Consider the following 26,418-nt stretch of genomic DNA (forward strand, 5'->3'; position numbering starts at 1 on the left):
GAGATGACCAAAGAGAAAACCGCGTGAATGTTTGCCGCGACTTGAAGAGTGAAGTGCAGAACGATCCAGAATTTCTTAAAAGATTTGTTCCTTCTGGTCGGCCATCTCACTAATCGCCAAAGGGTTGAAACAGGAACACACACAACAGAGCACCACAGACAAACCACTTAACTCAGACTGACGCCAGCTCACTAACAGTCGCAGGAGACCCCCAGCTAACACCACCTAGCAGCACAACTCGTAACTACAAAGCATGCGCGCGCAACAGGTCGTTTCCGGTTATTTTTGGGTCCCCCCTCGTACTATCCTATTAAGAAAATTTTAATGGTAATGGAAAGGAAATGAAAATGCAGACATAGATATAGTTTTACCTATTGTCTGTATGGATATGAGGTTTGGTCTCTCACCTGAAGGAAAGAGCATAAATTGAGGGAGTTCGACAACAGAGTAGTACAGAGAATATCTGAACCTAAGAGAGAGGAAACAGGAAGCTGCACAAAACTGCACAGTGAAAAGTTTCAAAATTTGTTCTCATCAAATATTATTTAGGGTGATAAAATTGAAGCGGATGAGTTAGGTGGGATGTGTAGCATATATGGGATGGTTAAGAAATGCACACAGAATGTTAGGAAACTAGAAGAGACCTCTTCAGCCACCATTCTGTAGATAGGAGGATAATATTCCAACGATTTTAAAGAAATTAGGTATCAGGATGTGGACTGAATTCATCTAGCTCAGGATATGATCCAGTAGCAGGATCTTGAGAACACAGTAATAAAAACACAGGATGTGAAGCTCTCATAATGGTGGTTACAAAGAGGTTTCTTTTCTGGGATGTAACTTCACATACTTACTTACTTACTCATGGAGCTGAGCCCTTCTTGAGGAGCCGCCAATTCTGCAGCTACTCAAGAATTTCCCAGCATTTCATGGAACCTGAAGGTTCATCACCATGTTCACAAGAGCCATCCACTGGTCCCTATCCTGAGCCAGATCTATCCAATCCATAGCATCCCATCCTACCTCTCTAAGATCCATTCTAATATTGTCCACCCACCTGCGCCTTGGTCTTCCCTGTGGTCTCTTTCCTTCTGGCTTTCCCACCAATATCCTATACGCATTCCTCGTCGCCCCCATTCGTGCTACATGACCTGCCCACCTCATCCTCCTCGACTTGATCATTCTAATTATACTTGGAGAAGAGCACAAGTTATGTAACACTACATAGTCCATTAAAAAAGTTAAACACTGTTTTGGAGGTATATGTTGCCTCCATCTTCAAGCTCAAATATTAAGCTAAGCAAGAAAACAGCATGAAGCAGGTAGAAAGCTGGTTCATTGCTTGGCTTATTCTTTGACCCTGATGATCGAGGTAACATGTTCCTCTGAAATATCAGCTGATTTTTAAAGGACTATGTGGCATTACAGCCAAGTAGAAAGAGCCCAACACAGTAACAAATGTTTGTGTTTCATAAAAGGCTGGAAAATTCTTGACTATCTGCAACTGGAAACGTGTTGCTCTTGATATAACCACAGCCCGATAAATGATACAAACTCCGTCTTAAGTGTAAACAATATATATTTATATGTCTTTGATCTTGTTCTTTCTACACTACATGTTTCGGCCTCTATCGGCCATCATCAGGTGTATACTCTTAACGTTTCTGCCACACTGAACCCAGTCTAAAACTTAACATTTAAAAACACAATGTCACATTCTTCGTATTATCAACATCTACATCGTTGATATGTGTCTGGTATGTGGATTATGTTGCACACGTCAAACCCGATATTCTTGTAGTAGCACTCTAAAAATCTTTAGTTATGATGTTTTTAAACCTTTTAAAATTTTCTCTAAATTTTAAATTTAAAATTTAGAGAATTTACTACATGTTTCGGCCCTAAATGGCCATCATCAGGTGTGTATCACTCACGTAGCTGTTACACTGCTTGTTAAAATTTAAAATGTAGTGTGGAGGAGGAAAAGAAGTAAAAACTACAATAAAATTTGTTGCACTTAAGACGGTATTTATCCATATATATTGTGTGAGTGTAACAGGAAGCTGAAATATAACATCATAACTAAAGATTTTTAGAGTGCTACTACAAGAATATCGGGTTTGACGTGTGCAACATAATCTACATACCAGACACATATCAACGATGTAGATGTTGATAATACGAAGAATGTGACATTGTGTTTTTAAATGTTAAGTTTTAGACTGGGTTCAGTGTGGCAGAAACGTTAAGAGTATACACCTGATGATGGCCGATAGAGGCCGAAACATGTAGTGTAGAAAGAACAAGATCAAAGACATATAAATATATATTGTTTGTACTTAAGATGGAGTTTGTATCATTTATCGTGAAGAGTGCAACAGGATGCTTAAATATAATATTATAACCACAGCCACTTGGCCCACACATTGTATATGTTTATCAGTAATTTATTACAAATGTGTATGCTATTGGATAACAACTGTAATTCTTAGTTGTGACTGTAACTAGGACGATCTCCACATCTGCATGAGAATGTATTCTCGACAGGATTTATGGAAGGTGAATAAATGAAATGAATTGAAATAAACTGGCATTTAAATGTCAAGCAGTGAACTGTGATAAATATAGTTCCTGTATGCAATGTTATCTCCTCACAGTTTCATTCTCCGCATCATGATTGCTGTTGTCATTGCATTTCGATTAAGTAACAGACAAGTTACCTCATGAAGTTCTTATCACAGACAGCAGTATGGGTCTTCCCATCTAGAGTCAGCCACTCATTAAGCAACCAAGGCTGAGAGCCAGCATCTCCCACTAGAGGGTAAGTTTCTATCAAAGTTGACAATGCTTGTGTCATATCCCTGTGGAAGCTCTGCCATGACTGATATGACTTACAATCAGCAGTATTTCTCTGTGGACAGATATGAAACAGGAATGTATGACATCATTTAACATACAGTTATCACAGCCACTGTATCACAAAGATCAAGTGATTAAACTTTATGTACAATTGCGAACAAAAGAAAACCTTTCTCTACAATACTTTCAGTTACACCCCTTAGGTCATTTTGGGTTCAAGGAACTTTTCATCCTGTCACTAATGAGATTTCTGGGACACTGGCCACTAGCATGAATGTCAATAAGGCACTTGGTTCCTTGTGCATAACTTTGCTTGGGACAATCCTGATTTTATTAAATTCAAGTGTTCTAAAAATTGTGTGAATTACTTACAATTTTCTTCAGATTGTTTAAAAATATGTGTACGAAATATGAAAATAAATTTCAGGAGTTATCAGCATAGTGTATATACTGTGACATGTCGACACACTGTCAGGCAACAGCTTGATAAACAACCTGTGATAGGCACATGAAACAACAGAACAATGGGGTTATGCAACCCATTTCTACGCAACAGCTCAGTAAACATGCTTCCCCACAGGTGTAATGACATCACTGCAACAGAGGGTAGCTGTCACGTGATGTGTGTTTTCTGTATACAGCAGCCAGCCTACCAATGGACTGGCTGGGTAGCCATCATATGACATGTGTTTTCTGTGATGTGTCCATGCTGTGTCTTCATAAGTGAGCAGAACTCCAAAGCTCCAAAGCTGGAGCAGTAAGCTGGAAGAGTGAGTGGCTGCAGCTCAGAAGCCATAATGGAAAAGAGTTGAGAGTGACGTGCAGTACAATGTAGGTAAGAAGTTAGTTGCAAGAGTGCAGATGTGAAGATAAGACTTTATGTGTAATATCTGGGGTGTAATTCACAGACTCCCATACAGAACTGACTAAGCTCTAGCCTTGTCCCTTGCTTATAACATCTCTGCATGGACCACATAGAAAACACAGTTCTTCTGTTGTTGTGTCTAGATTCATTCCCACAGAGATGTGTTTATCACACTTTTGCATAGCAACGGCCGGGGCATGGACCACAGGGAACACTGTTCCTCTGTTGCTGTTCTATTGTTGTGTTCATGTCTGTTGCTGTTGGAACATGTTTACCAAGCCATTGGCCAGAAACAGACCTGGTAGATCCACCCATTGTATAGCAATGGCTGTGCATGCTACAGTATATTATGGTCTCTTATTGACACATGTAAGCCCGCACATGGGGATCAAAATTTGCACTCTCCAAAATATGGAAGAGGTACACAGTGTAGAATAAACTGACATATATGGAGATGGGACACATAATGTTCCTAAGAATGAAAACCACATATACATAAAATATGTAAGTAAGAGGTGTATCTATTTTCTTTATTTGATGTGATTTCATTTCACATCTAAGAAAACTAGCCTAGGACTCAAAAATCTTGATCTCTAAAGACCTGACATGCTCACTTCCTTCACCTGCTCTCCAGAATACTGCTCAAAGAAGATACTATAGATCTTACATTAGTATCTTGAGTGCAGTCCATAGCGTGCAAAGTGAGAAGAATTTCAGATGCCAATTGACTGATGTTAGAAGAATCAAATGTAGCACTATTGGTAAGTCTGTTGAGTAGATACTCATGTCTTGAGACCAGGAAGTCTTCATAAGTGTTGACATTTGCTTCCTGCTTAAACCAGACACAACAGGACATCTGCAAAAATTACATTAATCATAATAATTACATTATAATCAGTAACAAGTAATATTGGTAAAAGGTCAAAGTAAAGTTGTCTGTGTGCTTAACTAATTAAGCACTATACCATGAAGACATATGGGGGAGTAGATGTATAGATCCACATTTTCTTCACCTTGGCACTAGTTGGAGGTGAGTGGTCAGCTTCAGGACCTGGCTGTTTTATCCCCAGGAAAAGAGTGCCCAGTACCCACTGGATAGGAGGTTTGGTGGACACCACAGCTGGTCTGGAAAACGTGGAAAAGAGAAAATTCTTGACCTTACCAGGACTTGAACTCCAACTCCTCAGTCATTCAGCCCACAGCCAGTTGCTATACCAACTATGCTATCCCGGCTTGTCAAGTAATATCAGAATCAATTTCATTTAAAAAAATACCAAAAACACTCTAGATCAGCATAATGCATTTTAGAGCTTTAAAAGATTAAACCTCAGGTATTCTAATTTTGAGATAACATGTTTCATAACAAACAAATAAGCCTAAAAAAATGAAATAATATTCAAGTGATATAGTGTAGAGCTTCTCCCCCATAGAGGATAACTATGGAAGATCTGACATTCTTATGGTGGTGGCTATTAAGATCATAGTCTTCTGAGATGTGAAGTTGTGTTGTCTGATACATAGTTACCAACATTTCATAAAAAGAATATGTAGCATGTGTAAATTAATGAGCATTATAATTATCTGTAGTTATAAGCATTCAACAAATCCAATTATCGATCTAAACCCCCTGTCTAGTCAGGAGCCTGACAGCACAGTCAGTATAACAACTGGCTATGGGCTGGGTGACTGAGGGATTGGATTTTGAGTCCTGGTAGGGTCAAGAATCGTCTCTTCTCCATGTCGTCCAGACTGGCTCTGGGGCCCATCTAGCCTCCTATCCAATGGGTACCAGGGGCTCTTTCCCTGGGGGTAAAGTAGCAGGAGCGTGAAGCTGATCACTCACCTCCAACTAGTGCAGAGGCCAAGAAAATGTTGATCTATACATCCAATCCCCCATACACCTTCATGGTGTTGTGCTTAATTAGTTAGGCACAGGATCAACTTTACCTCTTACTTTACAAAATATATGACTGAGAAAGAGAGTGAGAATGAGTGTGTATGCACACAAGCACTGCATGTGCATCTATACATGTATTTCTATCAGTCCTTTATGATCATTTTCCACATTGATCCTGACAATGGAAACAGAACATGTCTCCAGAACATTGGTTTTTCAACTCAGCTTTGATGCAGCTGATAGGTCCAAAAAGCTTCAGGCCTTATGTAACACAGACTATTTCTACTGCTGGATGCATCACAGAAAGAGGCATGAACAACATCATACAACTTGTATTGACTTTTATAAAGTTATTTCAAAAGCAAAGTTGCATACCCATATGTTCACCTGCCAAACTGTACTTCTCCCAGCCACCACTAACAGTGCTGTCCATCATCCTCCCTGATGTAGGTGACATTACAGTATAGCCAAAATATTTTGACCCATTAATCTGCTACAGCACTTAAGAAGACTCCTACACAAGAGCTAAAGTGAGAATGTGTCATTTTGACTTTGAAATAGAAAATTTCAATATGTATAATGATTGGAAAAGGACAAAAATCATGAGACATTCGGGTTTCTGTAAAATTGTTTCCCATGCAACCAGCACACCCCATTCCCATACATGCTGGATAACTAGGAGTTTACTGTGTTATGATTCAGTTAAGGTCTGTGACTCTACATTATGTTAGCCATAGTTCATTATTTCTCTCTTTCTCCCCTCCTTCTCAATTTAATAGCTTCTGTTCTCTCTTCCTCTCTGCTTCAGATAATGAATAATGTCCAACATAATTATAATGCAAATGGCATATAAGCTGCAGAAAATTGTAAGATACTGACAGTTACCTTAGCCTGAGCTAAGATGGGAGCCCAAAGCCAAGGGTTGGTTGCATCTGGTTGGTACATTTCTGTGCCCATCATCTGGTCTCTATCAGCAAAGGCATATCTCTCATAAAGATAAAGGTATTTCCTGGCAAGAGCAACTGGCACGGTAGTCAATTCTTCTGCAAGTAATGGTGACTTTCTAAATGGATTTTCTGTCATACAATTGCTGCTTGATTTTAAGGATGGACATGTGTGAATCTCAGGAGACGTCTTCAAATTCAAGAGGTGACTTTCAGCATAAGACATATACTCTACTGCAAACCTGTAATCAGCAACAGCAAAACATGTAATTTCAATTTTTATGTGACAGATTTAGCATCTGGAACGCTTGTTCTGTCATCAGAGATTGAATGATATCACTGGAGGGGGGGTCCTTCAAAGCATGAGAGGTTAGCAGTTGGTTTATGGAGATAGTGCTTGTGTCTTGCATCAACACTGTGTACATCTGTATTGGTCTGAAAATGTTCTTAATTATTTGTAATGAAGTTTATTAATGAAAATTTACATGGAAGAGTTAGTTAGTACTCTAGCCTCTACAAGAATTACGGGATTTCACACCCATCAAGCCTAACAGTTTTCTTTTGCAATGTAAATACCTTTTGCTGTCCGATGAATTACCCCAGAAAAGTATTCCATATTTCATTAAAGAGTGCAAATAAGCTAAATAAGTTGATTTGAGGGTGTCAGTATTGCTGATATGCAGCACAGATCTAACCACATAACGTGCTCCACTTAGCTTTGAAACCAACTGATTGATATGGGTTTTCCTGCTTGAATGATTATCAGTTTGTAAACCAAGGAATTTTGTGTTTACTGCCTCATCTATATACTATTTATCATTACAGCCAATGTTTAATGATTACTGTGATTAGTTTTTTGTTATAATTTTTAATGCAGGGACAGCTTGATTGCAGAAAACCATTTACTCACTTGAAAGAGAACTTTGTTTGACAATATGCAGAAATCACCTAAATTTTTACTAGAAATTATGACACTAGCATCATCAAGAAATAATATGTGTATTGATGAGGTTTTTAGGGTAGGAGGGAAGTCATTTATACAGATTAGGAAAATAAAAGGCCCTAGAATTGACCCCTGGGGAATTCCATGCTTTACTGTTCCCCAGTTTGAGTAGATATTTTATATTAAATCTAATGATTTTATTTCAGTCTTTTAGATAGGATATGAACCAACTTGCTGTTGCTCTTTGAATGCGAAAAAAAAAAAGTTTAGTTAATAAACTTTTGTATACATTAACCACAATTCAAGCAATAATCACAACACTGAGTTGAAAGGTCATATCAAATGCACTAGAACTGTTTTGTTCTCAATTTTGTCATACATGGAATGAATGAATGTGACTCTCTCTCACTTTTAATTTAGTCATAATTCCCTGAGAGTGAAAAAAGACATAGCTGTGAACTTCAGCCTTCCTGTCTGGCTAAAGAAACACACAGGGAAACTAATAATATTTAAAAAATCAGAATAATTGTGATTATATTAGAAGGCAATTTGTATGAAAGAAGTTTGGACTACCTCCAACCCCAAATGTTTCTATTCACTTATAAATAATAATAATAATAATAATAATAACAACAACAACAACAACAACAACAACAACAAGGACAATAATAGAGAGAAAACGTAACATTTACATCAATAATATACCACTTCTCTGACCACAGTTCTCTTTTTGTAACATACACAAAGTCTATAATTTAGGTTCTCTGGATTTCATTGTATACAGCTTTACTTTGTATCCTTTCATCAGCAATTCATGTTAATGTATTACACATAACTACCACAGCTGGAATCTACAGGAACACCCACCTGAAGCACTTACTCATCTGAGATGCATTCTGTAAGGGCAAACACTCTGCTATGTAACTTGCAAAAGTAATGTCCTGGTCACCATGTCTGACATCTGGGAACACTGTACTGCCCAAGAACTCAATGCTATGAAGCAGTGCAGCAGCCGCCTTCAGCTGTAATGTATAGGTATTATGTCACTATAAAGACAGCACTTCATTACGGTAGAGTCGCTCCCACTATCTTGAGACTTCAAGAAGGGACTCACTCACTTCACAAGTAATGTAGTAATTATTCACCCTCTACAAAGGGTGCATAAAACCTGTACATAAATACAGCAGACATTGTATCTGGCTGTTTCTTCTTTGGATTAACTGAATAGATTTTGGTTAAATTTGGTGTTAGTATTCTACATCAAGAGTTTTGGGTAAAATTAATTTTGATATACATTCCCAAGGAGACTTTTGTAGGAGATGGCAGCTAAAATTGAGTACGTTAAGCCACCATTTCTTTTTTTAACTAGTCTGGGAACTTTCCAGTACATTTCATATTCACCATGGTGACAAAGTAAGTGCTGTCTTCACAGTGAGCATCCTGTTGCCTGTCCTAAACGTATATAATTAGGTTAACCGCTGCCACAACAAAGTGATTTATAATCAATCAATATTTTTTTTGGTTCATTATAAATCACTCTGTTATGGTGACAGTTAACCTAACTATATATGTTTGGGACATGCAACTGGATGCACACTGTGAGGATAATTCATGCAAGTCATGCATTTAGCATATAAAATACTGACTGATTATAAATCACTTTGTTGTGGTGACAGTTAACGTAACAATATATGTATGGAAAGTGCACCTGATCAAGATCTCTAGCTTCTACCTGGACATGATCATGTATAGTAGTATAGTATTTATTCAGTGAATTTGATTTGTTTCATTCTGGTCCGTCACACTAACAATTACAAAGACAAAAATAAGACCGTCTAATGTGACTATTTAAGTTTTATCATTTGAAGACTCATCACCCTTTCATGTTTCGATCCCTACGGATCATCCTCAGAAGGCATCAATACTTTTTCGGAAACTACTATTACAATAGATGTTAATTATATACATACACATATAATGTTTGAAATGCACAATGTATGCAATGTTCAACCTCTCTCATTCACAGCGGCCTTCCTGGTGTTAAAACTTTTTGAAGTTTTTTAAAAACTTTCTAGTTTAAGCTTAAAATTTATAAACTATATAGGTTCATGTCAATTCTCCTATGTTATTCTTGGAGGTGGCTTATCCTGTGCCGCCTGTCTATCTTGTGAAAGAAGATTCCTAGTATTTCCGTGTTTATTCGTGGCCTGCAGGGTACTTTGGCCACGACGACTATACTCAGCACTGGCACAAACGGGGCACTTCAGACGTTAAAGGTTAAGTTGCAATCCATGATGTGTAGAGTCATTCTTGTTCAATTTAGTCTGAAGAAAATCCACATTGTCCACAGTCTTTATTATTTTATGTAACTTCCTGTTGAACACCTCCACCTCTTTATTCACACATGATGTCTCCTGCAGATCATGTCTATGAGGGGCAGTTACTACTATAATATTCATATTTTGCCTAGTGTTCCCTTTCCTTGCATTTGACTTTATTAAGCTTCAAGATCATACTCTATTGATTATCTGCAATACTTATTTCTGTTATGTCATTCTCCAGTGATAATGTAATCGCTGAAGAACTTACTCCTGTTGCAGCTGGTATGGGAAAAGTGGTATTAACTTATCTAAAAATACTGACTTGCTTTTTAATATCTATTCAAGATAAATCTTTGTTTTAAATACTGAAATAAGGTAAGATCTCACCTCAATTTTTGCAATGATCTAATTAAATTCCTGTCACATCACAACTAACCTTACTCACTGGAAGAACTTCATCAATACACCACTTGACTAACTTATGAAACAGAACTATCTTCAGAACACGAAATGGTTGAAAGAGTCTGACATATTGGTTCGGCCAGATGAGATTTAACGTGCCAGAGACTGATGAATAACACTGCACAAATACATCCATGAGCTGGTCTACAATCTGTAAATACACAGTGTTAATATGTTGGATCTGAGGTTCTCACAACAGTGACAATGAAGAGTATGTTCTTCTGGGTTGTAGCACTGTGTAGTTCAGAAGAATATATCACCCTATCTTCAAGCTCAAAGAGAAGGCCTAGCAAGAAACCAGCACAAAGCAGATTTGCTCTTTGCTGGTTTCTTGCTTGGCTTACTCTCTGAGCCTGAAGATGGAAGTGGTATGTTCCTCCAAAATGTCAGGTTTTCTCTGAACTACACAGCATTATAACCCTCATTTAAACAAGTGGAAATATATTTACTCACACAATTTGCACAATTTTTGCCCAGATATCAAGGCTGAAAGTTGTAATGCATAGTTTCATACATCAGATTGAAGTTATTAGAGTTGAATGGACTTCACCATGAAGTTTCTTGATGAATACTGAAGCATCAGCACAATGTATTTTACTTTAACTCTATTTTCTGCCAAAATTATGCATTTGTTGATTTTAAATAAAGATAAAATATTTTTCTTTTCAGAACTTCTTGTCTAGAAGTAAGGGTGCATAAATTACGTACATAAATACAAATTTTTTGTTACTGAAAAATTTTAATTTCTGTCACAGTAATATAAAACAAGTTTCCATGTGCATATACAGTATATAAAAAAATGTACTGAATAACACCATGCAATTCCAAAATCTGCAGTGCTAGACTTCACGACAGTTAATGATTCATATTGCGTCTTTGTGACACAATGAAATTGGAGTCAGTAACATATTAACACAGCATTGCTAAATCCTGCAGTGTAACAGCCCCATTTGTGCTTTTATATGAATCTGAATGTTGGTGATTATCAGAGGAATAAATTAGAAAAATGGAGGCAGAAACACATTTCCTCATAGTGGTCATACGATACATAACAACTGATTATAAATGTTATGAAAATATTAGAGGATATGTGGGAATAACAGGTATCAAGAAAATAATAATGAACTATCAAAAGAAATGGCTAGAACATTTGACAAGAATGTCTGAAAACTAAGGTCTCCAGAGACTAACACTGAGAAAGTTAAGACACGTTTTAAGTGCATATATACTTTTATATATCTAAGATATGAGGGTAAAAGCTTTGCCATCTTGGCAACATGACACACTGCTTACAGATGGATAGATTGTAAGTTATGTAACAATACTGTATCAGGTGCAAAGGTTATTTTGCATCATATGATACAAGGATGGTCACGTCTGGTGAAACTGCAAGAACTGTAGTAGAAGTGGTCATGTCCTATCACAATGTATTATCCTGGCATTCAACTGTGGGGTTTGAGGAAAACAATTAAATCCTAGGTACCACAGCTGAGATTCAAACCAGGCACCACCCGAATACAAGCCAGGATTGAGCCAAACTGCTCAGTCACTGCATATCTAGAGAAAGAAAGGTTTTACAGCTACTCCTTCCAAAACATGACATCTCACCTGACTCCATTCTTCTGTATTGCAGTCCAATATACCAGAGACAAAATCTGCACTGGGTACTGGTTCATGTTTTCCCAAGGATTCTCTCTTCTCTGTACCACCCACCATTTCATGAAGACAATGACTTAAATTCACAAACTCATTATTTATTGAAGGTGACAAATGTGAAGTTTCTTCCTTGTCACATGTTTTTTCTGACTCCCTCTGATAATATAATGCCTTAATGGACTCCTGTAAGTTTTGGAGGCTCTCTTGAAATTTCTCTCTTGCATCAACAAGGTTTGGGATTGTCTCAGGACTATTTGAAAGCAATGCATCTGGAATATAAAAGTATTTCTACATATCACATCTGACAAGAGATTGTGTTGTTACTGACACTTTCTCAGCTGCATTGGCTATACAGCACTGAATAAGGATATCATGACTGATGAAATGGAAGGGACATGGAAGGATGTCATCATGGTATATTTTAAGGTAGTATCCCAGAATTTGGCTGGAAAGAATCTAAATAAGCAATTTCCAGGCAAAGATTTGCACCCAGGATCTTCCAAATATGAAAGTGTGGAGGGCTGACCACTCACCTTGCATTCTGGTGAGAAGGAGAGAGCTGGACAGAAAAAGGTACACAGTACTAGGAGAAGTACCGCTAAATCCTTGCCAAGGTTCTACATGAATGTTTGGAATTTAGCTAACTTTGGTCTGTAGTACAACCTGACATACTGACACGTCCAATGAAAATATAACAACGTCTCCTACTTTATATGTAATCTATACTGTTATTGTTCATTTATAAATATAAATGAACTATAGAAATAACAAATTGATTACTGTATGAAAATTCTAGAACAGGATTTTGTACATGACTGATGGAGGATCAGTTGAATATTTCATTATGAAACACACATTATGGGATCACTTTATAGTCCACTCTAAAGGGTTCTGACAATGGTGCATAAAGCTCAGGATTACTGAGTTTTGGGAATTTTTCCGCTGCCTAATGTTGTAAAGAACATAACACTTCAGAAACTGGATCTGTTTCATTCCACCGGTGAAACGGGGAGAGGCACTTACACCATCAGGTCCATCAGAAAGAGCTAACCTCAAACCGGTCCAGTGATAGAGGTTAGCTCTGCTTGCTGCCTGCTGGTTTCTTGCTTAGCATTACCTTCAACCCTGAAGATGGAGGAGATACTTTCCTCCAAAACTTCAGATTACTTTGTAGTGGACTACGCTGTGTTATATCCCGGAAGACAGAACTCTTTGTAACCACTGCTGTGAGAACCTAAAATTCTGCATAGGTGTTTCTTGTTCCCATGCATGCTACACATACAGCCCATAAGTGATTAGACTAGGATTCTGTGACAGGATTTTGTGATACCAGTGACAAACTTTTACATGAAATAAGAAGAGAATCACTCTTAATCTGGTTAATAAATATAACCTTCTCATCGAAGATCCTAAACCATGGTCAGTCACTTAGGTCATATTGCCATTACACCATACTATATAAAGCACTCATATTATTAAAAAGTTAAAGGCAGCCTTTTCCAATCCAAAATATATTCAGTCAGAAGGATTCAATTAAAATATTTGGAATAAAATTTTTATTTAGGTGACTGAGGAATGCATACTGGGTTTTGGTAGGAAACCCAGAAGGAAAGAGACCAGTAGGTAGAAGAATATTTAAATGAATCCTAGAGAAACAGGATGAGGTGGTATGGACTGATTTATCTGCTCAGGTTAGGAACCAATGGCAGGCTCTTGTAAGCATGGTAGTGAACCTTCAGGTTCCACAAGAAGTCTTGAGTAAATGAGTGACTGGTGGGTTCTCAAGGACTCAGCTCTATGAAGTTATTTAGTTAGTTAGATTATAAGATAGTGTTTACATCCGCGTTGATCATAAAGCTTTACTTCTAAGATTTTGCTCTTTGATGGAACTTAAAACAGAAGTTATTGTATATTAAAAGCAAAATTTGTATAAAAATTCTATATATTTTTTTAATGTAACATAAAAAGCATGTCTAATGTTCCTTTTATATTTTTAGTTTCATGGGGTGGGGTGAACACCCCAGATAGCTCAGTCGGCATAGTGACAGGATACAGGCTGAATGGCTTGGGTTCGATTTCTGGCAGTGCAAGATATCTCTTCTCCATAGCATCCAGACCAGATCTGGGGCCCACCCAGTCTCCTATCCAATGGGTATCAGGGGCTCTTTCCCTTGGGGCAAAGTGGCAGAAGCATGAAGCTGACCATTCACCTCCATCTAGTGCCCAAGTTAAGAATGTCTTCATGGCATAGTGCTTAACAAATTAATGAAGGAATTGGTTGAGCTGAGTCCATTTTGTATGTTAGCCACTACTTGGCCTACTGTACCAACCCAGGATGACAGATGAATATGGTGCATTTGGTTCAATGAGAATTGGCAGGGGAAACTGAAGTACCTGGAGGAAACCTGCCCCTGTGCCACTTTGTCTACCATAAATCCCGCATGACTTAACCTGGGATTGAAGCCAGAATGCTGCAGTAAGAAACCGGCGACCAACTGCCTAAACTATGGCATAGCCTTCTTTTGTATTAGTATATTATACATACGACTAGAACATGGTTTAAATATCATTGTTTAAAAATATTCGTTACCCTGATAAGACAAAAAACATAAGAATAAAACCAATTTATTACCCTGAAATATTCTGGCTTCCACCAAGCATGCATCTTGGTACCTAGAAAACAAAGAATGAGAAATCTTGCCCATGCTGTGAAGTCTTTTTATGAATTTCTCTTTAACATCAGGAGTGTCTGGGATTACACGAGGTGTGAGCAGCTTGAGAAGAAACTCTTGCTCAAAATGTTGGCGGCGGAATAAGCTTCCACTCAGCACTATCTGTGCCACTTCTCCATTGTGTGTTTCGAAGTGTTTCAGTGCATGTTCTATGTCTTGCTCTGTAGTCTGAAACAAGAAAATAACGCAATTAAAGACACTTTGGGTTATAGCTGTAACCCAGAAGAAGAACCAAGGCTTGTTATTTTCATAAAAATGATAATGATGTGGATACAGGATGAAGTTAAATAGATAAAACATGCATCTAATTCTGTACCTCTCTCATACATATATTTTAATAGTTAGTGACAAACTGTATACACATAACTAAATTAGATGAATATAGTCTGTATGGCAACTGATGTTACTAATGAGCTGACTGGTTTCATGTTACTTGAAATGATTTTATAAACAGCACTAACTAATAAAAGATATTACAGCAGCGGGATCTGAATGCTAAACACTGTTAACACCCCTATCTTGAGCTGGTACCTTCCACTCTCCATCCTAGCACCTTATCTCCCTGTGATCCATCTCAATGTTACCTGCCCATTTTCTCCTTAACATTCCATATCCCATTCTAGCCACATGTCCAGCCCATCTAAGCCTGCTTGATTTCAGTATTCTGATAATATTAGGTAAGCTGCATAAATAAAAGTTCTTTCTTGTATAGCATCATACATTGCTCACTAACTTGATCCTTATCAGATACAAATATTTTATTCAGAACTCTGTTTTTAAACATTTATTCTTTATGTTATTTTGTGTTTCACATGTTTCAGCATTTTTGAAAACAGATGGAATAACAGCAGTTTTCAATCTGAACAATAACAAGTATTTCCAAAATGTAATCTTCTCCTTACCTTACCTTGTAGCTCATTTCTATTTATTAGTACCATTGTCAGATTCTTGCATTCCTGAATTAGTTATTATATGTAATTACAAGGTTAGACAATTAACTTCTAGGACTGCACACATTTTAGGAAAACCACATATGTTTCAATATTCTTCAAAATAATCTCCTTGATATGTCAAACTCTTCTGTCAGCACTTTAACTCATTTTCATGTAATGCCGATTCCTTTGTTACAGTTCTTTTAATGTCCTCTGTCTCTCCAAATCTTCTTCCTATCAACATGGATTTGACTTTGGGAATAAGAAAAAGTCTGGTGGGCATAAATCAGGAGAATATGGGGGGTTATTTAGTTCCGGAATCCCTTGTTTTGCCAAAAACTGCTTTATTGATGCTGTAGTGTGAGGTCTCACATTGTCATGCATGAGGAACCGGCTTCCAATTTCATGAAAACCGAGTTCTTACCAACAAATTCTTTGAAACAGATGAGACAGTACTTCCACATAATATTCCTTATTCACTGCCTCACCTGGTGGAACAAATTTTTTGTGAATGATTCCCTAATTCTCGAAGAATGTGACTAACATCTTTTTGTTTTTTGACTTTTGAAATCAAAATTTTTTGTGGTTGGAGATCTCTGCTAGCTCCATTCCATACTCTGTCTTTTTGTTTGGAGATCATACTGGAAACACCAGGTCTCCTCACTTGTTAAAAATGAGGTAAGCAAGGATTGATCATCACCCACAGACTGAACAAACTTTTGACAAACTTGCACTTTGAAAGCCTTCTATTCATTGGTCAAACAGTGCAGAACAAACACAGTGTAGATTTTCTGTTTTCCAAGATCTTCCATTAAGATTGTGCAAATTGCTTCTGTGCTAATTTTGAGCTCCTCTTCCATCATCTAAAGAGTCATTTGGCAATCAGTTGAAATCAATTCTGAAACTGATTTTATCATGTCAGGTGTTCAAATGGCCATTGGTCATTCACTGCATTCATCTTTGAGATTTTTATGGCCATCCTGAAATCTTGCATACCATTCAAAAACCCGTGTACAAAAGACAGCATTGTCACCATAAGCCTGTTTTATCAGCTTGAAAGTTTCAGCGGTTGTTTTTCTTGTCTTGAAACAAGCTTATTGTTTGCTCTTTGCTCCATCACTATTAACAGTGACAATGTTTTTCCTAACATAAGTGTAACGTTAACTTTTGAGTGAGTGGTCATATACAAGTATCCCTATATGTACTTATGTTCACTCACAATTTCAGGTTTCAGAAAATATAAAATATCATAGTGAAGTATTAAACTGATATATATGCTACATACATGCTGTCTCATTTTGGTTAAAGAAATACAAGTTTCAGAAACTAGCTCTGCTTCCATCTTCAGGTAAAAGTATGAAATCTACACCGTTGGTGTATTAGGTGGAATTAACCTCAGGAAGGGACATTATCTCCATCTAATGGATCTGATACAGTAAGTGTCATACATTTACCTGATAAACGAAACGAAGTGAGCTTCTGAAAAGTTATGTCTCTTTAGTCAAAAGAAAGTGGCAATGCATGTCCAGTATATGTATCAGCTTAATAACACATATTCATCACAACATTTTAGATTTATATAATGTATTATCTCCTATAGCATATTATGTTGTTATAAATCATAATATTTGGAATAAACTCTCAGCCACCATATACCAGATGTACTTCAAATGACTTCATAACTCTTAAACCAATAACCAGATAATGCTGTGGGATTAAACAAATTTTTGGTGTATCTTTGTATCATATTTGCCACAATTTGTACAGCCACAATAGCCAAGTTAGTAACTTGATGGTTACAGGTTGGATTACTGGGGTCTGATTTCTGACAAGGACAGATTTTCTTTTTTTCCCTTTCCCACTGCACCCAGACTCTCTGTAGCTGACCTTGCATTCTATCCAATATATATCCAGGGCTCCTTCCCTAGGGGTAAAGCAGTCAGAGTAGGAAGGTGACCATAAACTTTCTGCTAGTGCTGAATTTAAGAATGTGTGGAGCCTTACCTCCACTCAGCCATCTGCCTTTATCATAGATGTTTAAGCACAGGGACAACTTTACCTTTACTTTATATTACACTTACAAATCCAGGCCCCAACAGTCCAAATCCTGGTGCTTCATTGAGATCTTTTAGTCGAGTTTTTGCCAAAGTTACATAATCCCGCAGCAGAAACAAGCTACTCTGAGGACTTGCAGGAGCCTGTGAAAAACAACAAAACTATATTTCAGTCAAATATCATTACCTAATACCTATTTGGACATGAGACTGTATAGTTTTTCCAGAAAAATTCAGTTTATTTTCTGGTAATTCTGTCTTACTGCAAGGGGGAAATAAACCTGTGATGTTATGGAAAAGAAATTTAAGTAAAAAATTGGTAAAAATGAGACTGTTGTTTAGTCTTCTTCTCAGAAGTGACATTTAGTCATATAACCTTATTTTCTGTAAAACCACAGAAATTGAGAGACAAAAATGGAAACATTAAATTTAAATTCTCAAAATGTAAGTGTTCACCACCATTAAATCAGAATATCCCTTAACTGAAGAGGTAAACTGATGTTAATCATGATTTGTATCGGTATTACATACTATCTACGTACAAGTCAAATATTCTGGAGAATGGATTCAGGGTACTATTAACAAGAGGATGTTAAACACCCAATATTATTTAAGAGTGGGCATTTGAATGTATCTGGATTTGTAATTATACATGTGGGAAATTGTATGATGAATGAGTACTGGATAACAGACACTCAAAAATTAAAATATATATAAGAAGCATAGAAGGTTCATAGTTTAATACACTGTATGCACATTATGGAATTAATGAGAACTGCTATACTTTAAATGCAAAAATGATGAACTGTCGCAATAAGCGGATCATCTAAATCTAACATATATTTAGAACAACTTTAACAGTCAGTCAGCATCAACAGTAATGTACAAGGTGGTTCAAATATGACTGGGACTGATTCTTCAATGTACTCCCCTCGGGAGTCAACACATTTTTCAACGTTCTGGAAGCATCATGATGCCCTTTTCAAAAAAGGCTTGTGGATGGCGGCGTATCCACTCCTGAACAGTCTGGATGATGGCATCGTTGTCCACAAACTGCATGCCTTGCAAGTCTGATTTGAGCCTTCCGAACAGGTAGAAATCATTTGGGGCCAAATCAGGACTGTACGGCGGATGTGTCAGAAGGTTCCACTTCAATTTCTGGAGGGTTTCCATTGTTATTTTGGCTGTATGGGGGCATGCATTGTCTTGAATGAAGGCTACCCGCTTTCCACCTGTCTTCCACTTGGATCAGATCCTTTGCTTCATGTCTGTTCCAGGAGGTCTGAGTAATAAGATGCATTGACTGTTCTGGCATCTGTCAGAAAGTCTACATGGATAACCCCCTGCCAGTCCCAGAAGAACACTGCCATCATTTTTCCTGCCGAACGGCTCCTCTGTGCTCTCTTAGGTTTGGGAGAACTGGTATGCCACTACTCACGTGATGACTGCTGGGACTCGGGAATGAAGTAGTGCACCCACGTTTCATTGATGGTCACTATAGACTCCAAAAATGCATCCCCTTCGTCTTCAAACTGCTATAGGAGACGACTGGCAGCTTGCATGTGCACCATTTTGTTCACATCCATCAAAGTGCGTGGTACCCACCGTGCATTCACCTTGCGATAGTGCAGGTGGTATTTCACGATGTCTTCTACATTACCAACACTGATGGACAGCATTGCTCCAAGTTCCTTGATAGTGATGTGCCTATTCTCACGAATAAGCACGTCTGCATGATCAATGTTTGGCTCGGTGACAGATGTTCATGGCTGACAATCATGCGGTTCATTCTCCACGCACTCTCTGCCCTCTCTGAAGCACTTACACCACTCAAACACATGGGTCCGTGAGAGACACTATTCCCCATACTGTTGCTGGAGTCTGTGGTGAATTTCAGTGGATGGGACGTTTTCTCCAACGAGGAATTTGATCACAATGCGTTGTTCCACGCTCCGTGGTACCTTTGCTCATCACTCTAGCAACTCCCAGGCAGAACTGAACAGGTTCTAACCCAAACAGGAGGGGGGCAGAGGTTGTGGCTTCACTCTCTCAAGGTTGCACAGCTGCTACACAGTGTGGCTTGTTTACACACAAATCAGTCCTGGCCATATTTGAACCACCTTGTAGCACTGGGAGAGTGTGGTTAATTTTGGTGAATGTGGTAATTATTTTATGGGTATAATGGCTCCAAGATTCTTCCCTAAGTGGTATCATTTTACATGCATTATTTAATGATTTCAACATTGAGACTATGTAGCACCATATTGGAGGGGGCTGATAGATTTAATATGAATTGGAAAGAAACTGGAAGAAAGAGGCTGTGGACTAATCAAAATACTGCCCCAGAATTTGTTTGGAGGGGTTGAGGAATACGATGAAAAACCTCAGTCAGGAAAATCAAAGTCCTCGCTGAGGTTTGAACCAAGTCTACGTCTACAGCATTTCCTTTAGGCTAACCTATTCGGTTTAAAAGGTCTTAAGATAGCAGGTTAGAAGGAAATGAAGTTGACTGAAATGGTTCAGGATGTGTCTCTTGGTAAGCATCAGTATTGATATGATGTGTACAACTCACCTTATTGATATGAACTCTGAGACATGTTGGTGGCTCATGTGGAACTATGTCAGTGAGGAAACTGATAAAAAACTCGAATGTTTGTTGAGTGGCTGAAGTATGAGTAGCCCAAGATGATCCAGAGCCAAATGTTGTCCCAAACCAAGACATGTACGAAGTGAACCAGGGAGCACACTCCTCTGCACAGCACTGCCTTGCTATGAGAAATGCGGCAGCAAGCAGACTGAAGTTATGATTCAAAAATGCTTTGTTAAGCAGCCAGTCTATGAGCCCTGCAAAACAGAAGGAAGTTCTGAAATAGTTACAGGGTTCATGTTTTATTTCCTACTAAAATTTCAGTTCCATTTGTCATTATCTGATTGTAGTTATTAACTGACAAATCACAGTTTACATATTTGCCTAATTTCTTCCCGTTTTCTTTGCTTTAAGTGTGTTAATGAGTATGCGGTAGCGTAGTGGTTAAGGTACTATGCTCCAAGTCGGAAGGTCGTGGGTTCAAGACCCGATGAGGTCATTGGATTTTTTCAATTGACCTAATCCTTCCGGCCACACTAGGCCCTGGGGTTTACTCAGCCTCTAACAGAAATGAGTACCAGGAATTAATTAAATAATTTTCCTGGGGAGTGAAGCATGGCCGGCGCGTAAGGCTGACAACCTTACCGCCATCTTTGAGCCGACTGTCAAGGTAATGTGGGACCCTTAATGTCTCACAACCCTATGGGCCTTCATGGCCTGTTATAGGGATAGCTTTACTTTTACTTTTTAAGTGTGTTAATGGAATGCATTCGGAGAATGCTGTGTCACACAATTCTTCTACTATCTCAAAATTTCAGTAAAATCTGTCAACCCGTTTCAGTTATTGTTAAAATCACACAAAAGTTATGACAAGTTTATGTCAAGGCCTACATGTATTTCAACACATTCAAAGCATGATGTGAAATGCTCACTCAAGGGGGGGGGGAAGAGACATTTCACATACTTTATCACACAACATACACTTATTTTCTTCAAAATACTACTTATATAATTTTATTTTGGGAGACATTATCCATAAATTACTGAAATTTAATCAAAACTCTTACAGCCAAGTTTGAGAAAAATTTTGTTTCATGAAGTTCATCTGAAGGGCACCTATTTGTGGAGCTAGAATGTTCATATTCACTGGATACTAGCCCATTATGGATAAACTCTTAAATAATGAATATAAATGCAATCCATCTGACCATTCAGGTTCTAGCAAGGCACACATACATACATACATACAAAAAGCATAATTCCAAAAATCGCTTTTTCATATTCAGGGGATGCTGAAAACTTGTAAATCTGTCAGAAATTCAAGATTAATTTTTTCACCATCACAATACTTTCTCATATATATTATATAAAGTAAAAATTTTCAACAACTGAACCTGAGACCTCCTGAATAAAAAGTATGAGTATTACTCATGACACAATACTCACAGTATACAGATTCATTACTTTTATTTACAATGAATAATACAAACTTGTTTTTTATTAATGGCGAGATACATGAATACAAAAGTAGAGTTCACACAGATATACCGTATGTCCAAAAAGTATCCGACTTTATTTTTTTCCACTGTAAGTAATGGCCAAAGGGGTGGGGAAACTGAGCGTAGTGGTAGAAGGGACTTTCATGCGCATGCGTGATTTTTTGCTAACTCGCAACACTGCTGGATGCGTCTGTGGCTGCCAGATAGCGAAGTGGTGTAGCGTGTGTTCGTTGCATTCTCGTTTCGCACCACTAGGCCAGACTGTCAATAAGGAGTACTACCAAGAAGTCCTCCGCCATCTTCGTGATACAGTTCGGCACAAGAGACTGGAGGTGTGGGACAAACACAACTGGCAGCTTCATCATGACAATGGCCCAGCTCATTCATCACACCTGATCCAGGGTTTCCTGGCCAAGCATGGCATTCTGCAGGTTCGCCAGGCTCCCTACTCTCCTGACATGGCTCCTTGTGATTTCTGGCTGTTTCTGAGATTGAAGACATCGCTAAAAGGCTGCCGTTTTGACAGCCACAAGGACATCATACAGAACACGATGGCGCAGCTGCACACCATTCCAAAAGAAGCCTTCCAGAATTGCTTCCAGTGATGGAAGGGCTGCTGGGCTAAGTGTGTGGAATCACAAGGGGCCTACTTTGAAGGTGATTAGGTACTGTAACCACCCAGATACAGAACTTTTTTTCCCGGCCCAAGGTCGGATACATTTTGGACAGAGTAGTACATATGCCTGCCGTGAATCTGACAAAATATAAAAAGGGACCCTATATAACAAGTATAAAAGTATTTAATTCTCTCCCTCAGTCAATAAAAATGTTAGTTAATGAGGAGAAAAGTTTTAAATCAGCACTAAAGAGGTTTTTGTATTATCATTCCTTTTATTCTATGAATGAATATTATCAACATGCAAATGAATGAATGAAAATGATATATGTAGTTAACATATTTTATGTTTGAATTAATTAATTGAACTTTTAGTATATTTTAATATTTATATCTTGTGAAATGTATATGTTATGTTTGTGTTGTGTAAGCTTTTACGAGTTGTAATTTAATCAATTTTAACTTGAACAATTTCCACTTTTTTGTGGTTTGATTATCACTATGTATAATTTCGTTTTATGACTGCTCTGTATGTGACTGAGTTCTATTTTATGAACTGTTCTTGTGTATGTTTTGATTTCATTGTGACTTGTTCAACATCCTAGACTTCACCAAAAAGAATTTAGTGAATTTAAAGAATAAATGAAAAATGAAAATGAACTCACTAACCCATGATGATTGGTTAAATTTCCTTACACTCTACTTCTGTTTGAAATATTTTTTGACACAGTGTCTATTTAACAGAATAAAACCAGTTAAATCCCTGGAACTGAGCTCTTTTTGTTAAACTGCCAGTTGTGCAGCTACTCAAGAATTTCTCAACATTTTATGGAACCTGAAGGTGTATTACCATGTTCACAAGAGCAATCCAGTCTATAGCACCCCATCCCATCTCTTTAAGACTCATTTTAATATTATCCGCCCACCTATGTCTTGGTTTAAGGTCTTGGTCTTCCTAGTGGTCTCTTTCCTTACGGCTTTCCCACCAATATCCTACAAGCATTCCTCTTCTCCCACATTCATGGTACATGCCTTGCCCATTTTATCCTTCTTGACTTCATCATTCTAATTATACTTGGTGAGGAGTACAAGTTATGAAGCTCCTCATCATGTCTTTTCTCCGACCCCCTGTATCACTTCATCCTTCTTTGTTCCAAATATTCTCCTCGGGTTTATCTAAAGAATCTGCCCAAATCTGAGGCCCTTTGTGACATTTCATAAGAAGCTTATTTTTTACAGCAAGGAATTGTTAGCCCCACACCCAAACTCCAAGCTGGAGGACTACCCCCTGTTGGCTGCCTGTGACTGCTTCTTCAATATAATTGTAGCTACCCCCCATATCTGGAAGCTGTCTCCTCCATCTACAACCTGAGGGCATGCCATCCGGTGGTGACAAGGGACCCATTTAACATTGTAACAGAACAGAAGGGAAACAATTTATGCCTTCATGAAGTATAGTATCTGTAATGTCTTTTGCTTTGCAACACAGGATTTTATCTAAAAACCACATTTTAAATAAATGAACATCAAGGTTATTATTGTATACAAAATCATAAAGATCATGCCTGGAACATATATATATATATACACGGGGGGTACCCAAAAGAAACCAAACTTATTTTTTTTTAAACTTATTTATTCAAGTTTTAAGCACAAATTTTCAATCCCCTTCAAAGTACTCTCCACTTACACTAATACACTTGTCTAGTCTTTTATTCCATTTTTCAAAACATTGTCTAAATTCATCTTTTGAGATGCTTGACAGCGCCTCCGTCATTTTTTCCTTCACCTCAGCAACATCAGCAAAACGCTTTCCTTTCATGTCTCTTTTCATTCGAGGAAACAAAAAAAAGTTTTGATCATTTCGGGACTCTTCTTTCAAAGCACAGCATGCTTCCACGCGACCTTGTTTTTGTTCAGCAGTCAGCAGTCGTGGCATGAATTTCGCAGCCACCCTTTTCATTCCAAAATCTTGTCAAAATTCGCTGAACTGAGCTCCAAGTCACTCCCGACAGCTCCACAATTTCTTCAATGGTCTGTTGTCGATCTTCCTTGATGATTTCACGAATTTTTTCAACATTTTCATGTGTTCGGGCCGTGGAAGGATGACCAGAACGAGGTTTGTCATCAATTGACATTTCACCATTTTTTAAATGGGAAAACCACTCAAACACTTGAGTTTTCCCCATAGCATCGTCCTTGTACGCCGTTTTTAACATTTCAAGAGTTTCTGTTCCACTTTTCCCGAACAAAAAGCAGAATTTCACCACCGCACGCTGTTCACGAAAATCAGCCATTGCAAAAACGACGATCACACAAAACAGTTGTCACTGTAAACTCTGCCGAAACTAGTCCTTACCTTCTGAAGCAACGGTAGTCGACTTATCGACTCAGGAATGTTAGCTAAATGCGCTCATAGCGGCAAAACGCGGTACTACAAAAGCTCTGCCCACAAAAAAATTAGTTCGGTTTCTTTTGAGTACCCCATTGTATATATACTCCAAATCACAGTATGTTTTACATATATTTTTGGTATAAATTTATATCATACTGACAGACCGGGCATATGATAGTTGATTCAGCGTTCTGTCAATAAAATGAGTTGTTCATGTCTGAAGATGGTACAGTTTTTAGTCAGGATTAAAAATAATACTTCAAAAATGCAAGTTACCACTATGACAGATCAATGGGTTACAATATTTTTTCACATTTTCACGGTTACAATATTGGGTAATTTGTCTTTGTGAACCTCTGCCATGTTTCCTTCTTTGTTCTACATTTTCTGTTTGGCACTTACATTACCAACACTTTCCTTCAAGAATGAAAACATTAATACTCCAACATCTGTGATGTTAATCTACAGTTCTCCTCAAGACAAATACTTGCCCTTCATATGTCTGCCACCTTCTGGAACAAATTTCACGTATGTGGATATACACATCAAGGAAAGTCTCCAGTTCACTTCTCCTTTCTGCAGAACATTCTTCAGAACATCAAGAGTCTCTGCCTGGAGTCCAACTATCATCTACAAAGTTGCAATGTAAGACTCAGTCCTACAAGACTGTAGAGCAGTTAGTATAATACAAATCTGAATTTCATTACATCTTCATTTTCCACAGGACAACATGCCATTTAAAATCACCATGTTCATTCATTCTTCTTCAAACCCCATAACAACGTCTGAACCACTCATTCAAATTAGTGCTAATGTTTACTGCCACTGTTCCTTAGTTTTAATTACTAATGTTTCCTACTACATAGGTTATATGCAATCGAACAAGAGAATCACAGTGAATGATGAATGAGGGTATAATCTGGGAGTGCCAAAGCCTTCTTTCAGATACTATCCAAGAATCTTCCTGAGACTGAGAAAAGTGAGAAAAATCACAGTCACATTAGCTGGCCTGCAGACCAAGAATGACACCCAACCTATGCAACCACAATGTTTGATCCTAGCCTCACTCATTTTCTCTTCACTACCCACCTGAATTTAGTAGATACAGGAGCAAAGTGTCTACACCATCTCTGGGTCTCAGAGGAAACACCTGAAATTCCAATTAATACCCAGGAAAACCAAAACTATGATGTATAAAGTACTTACAAGATCAGTGCTATCTTATGCCTCTGAGACCTGGCAACTGTCAAGATCGGATGAAAGACTGTTTAGTATATTTGAAAGGAGGATCTTGGGATATACAAGGTGTGGCAATAAAGAAACCGGATTCATGCTCTAACCCTTTATTAAAAAAAAATCAGACAGTCGAAATGTTATCCCCTTCAATGTAGTCCCCTCCCCGATCCCTACACCGCTCCATGCGAATTTTCCACTGTTGGAAGCAGTGCTGCAGGTCATCTTGTGTTATGCTCTTCAAGAGTTGCGTCGCTTTTGCTTTCACTGCATCCACGGACTCGAACCTGGTCCCTTTCAGCGCAGACTTGATTTTTGGGAAGAGAAAAAAGTCGCACGGTGCTAGGTCCGGAGAATACGGTGGATGTTCCATCACTGGAATGTTGTTTTTTGCCAAATACCTCTTCACAGATAGCGCGTTGT

The 26,418-nt window shown here is 38.0% G+C and overlaps 1 protein-coding gene across 4 annotated transcripts in view; it reads right to left on the reverse strand.

Annotated features, from left to right (window-relative positions):
* The window catches only part of LOC111875016, a 40,336-nt gene that overhangs the window by 3,869 nt on the left and 10,049 nt on the right, over positions 1–26,418 (reverse strand). For all 4 annotated transcript variants that reach the window (XM_023871016.2, XM_023871017.2, XM_023871018.2 and 1 more), the window contains 10 exons: positions 25,254–25,392; positions 20,238–20,509; positions 17,693–17,809; positions 14,580–14,847; positions 11,900–12,216; positions 10,266–10,442; positions 8,376–8,530; positions 6,507–6,807; positions 4,392–4,580; positions 2,721–2,911 (listed from right to left, as the gene is read on the reverse strand). In XM_023871016.2, coding sequence (XP_023726784.1) covers positions 2,721–2,911; positions 4,392–4,580; positions 6,507–6,807; positions 8,376–8,530; positions 10,266–10,442; positions 11,900–12,216; positions 14,580–14,847; positions 17,693–17,809; positions 20,238–20,509; positions 25,254–25,392 — 2,126 coding nt within the window. The remainder of the gene's footprint in view (positions 1–2,720; positions 2,912–4,391; positions 4,581–6,506; positions 6,808–8,375; positions 8,531–10,265; positions 10,443–11,899; positions 12,217–14,579; positions 14,848–17,692; positions 17,810–20,237; positions 20,510–25,253; positions 25,393–26,418) is intronic.

This window comes from Cryptotermes secundus, unplaced genomic scaffold (genome assembly GCF_002891405.2).
Source record: "Cryptotermes secundus unplaced genomic scaffold, Csec_1.0 scaffold973, whole genome shotgun sequence".
Taxonomy (NCBI): Eukaryota; Metazoa; Arthropoda; class Insecta; order Blattodea; family Kalotermitidae; genus Cryptotermes; species Cryptotermes secundus.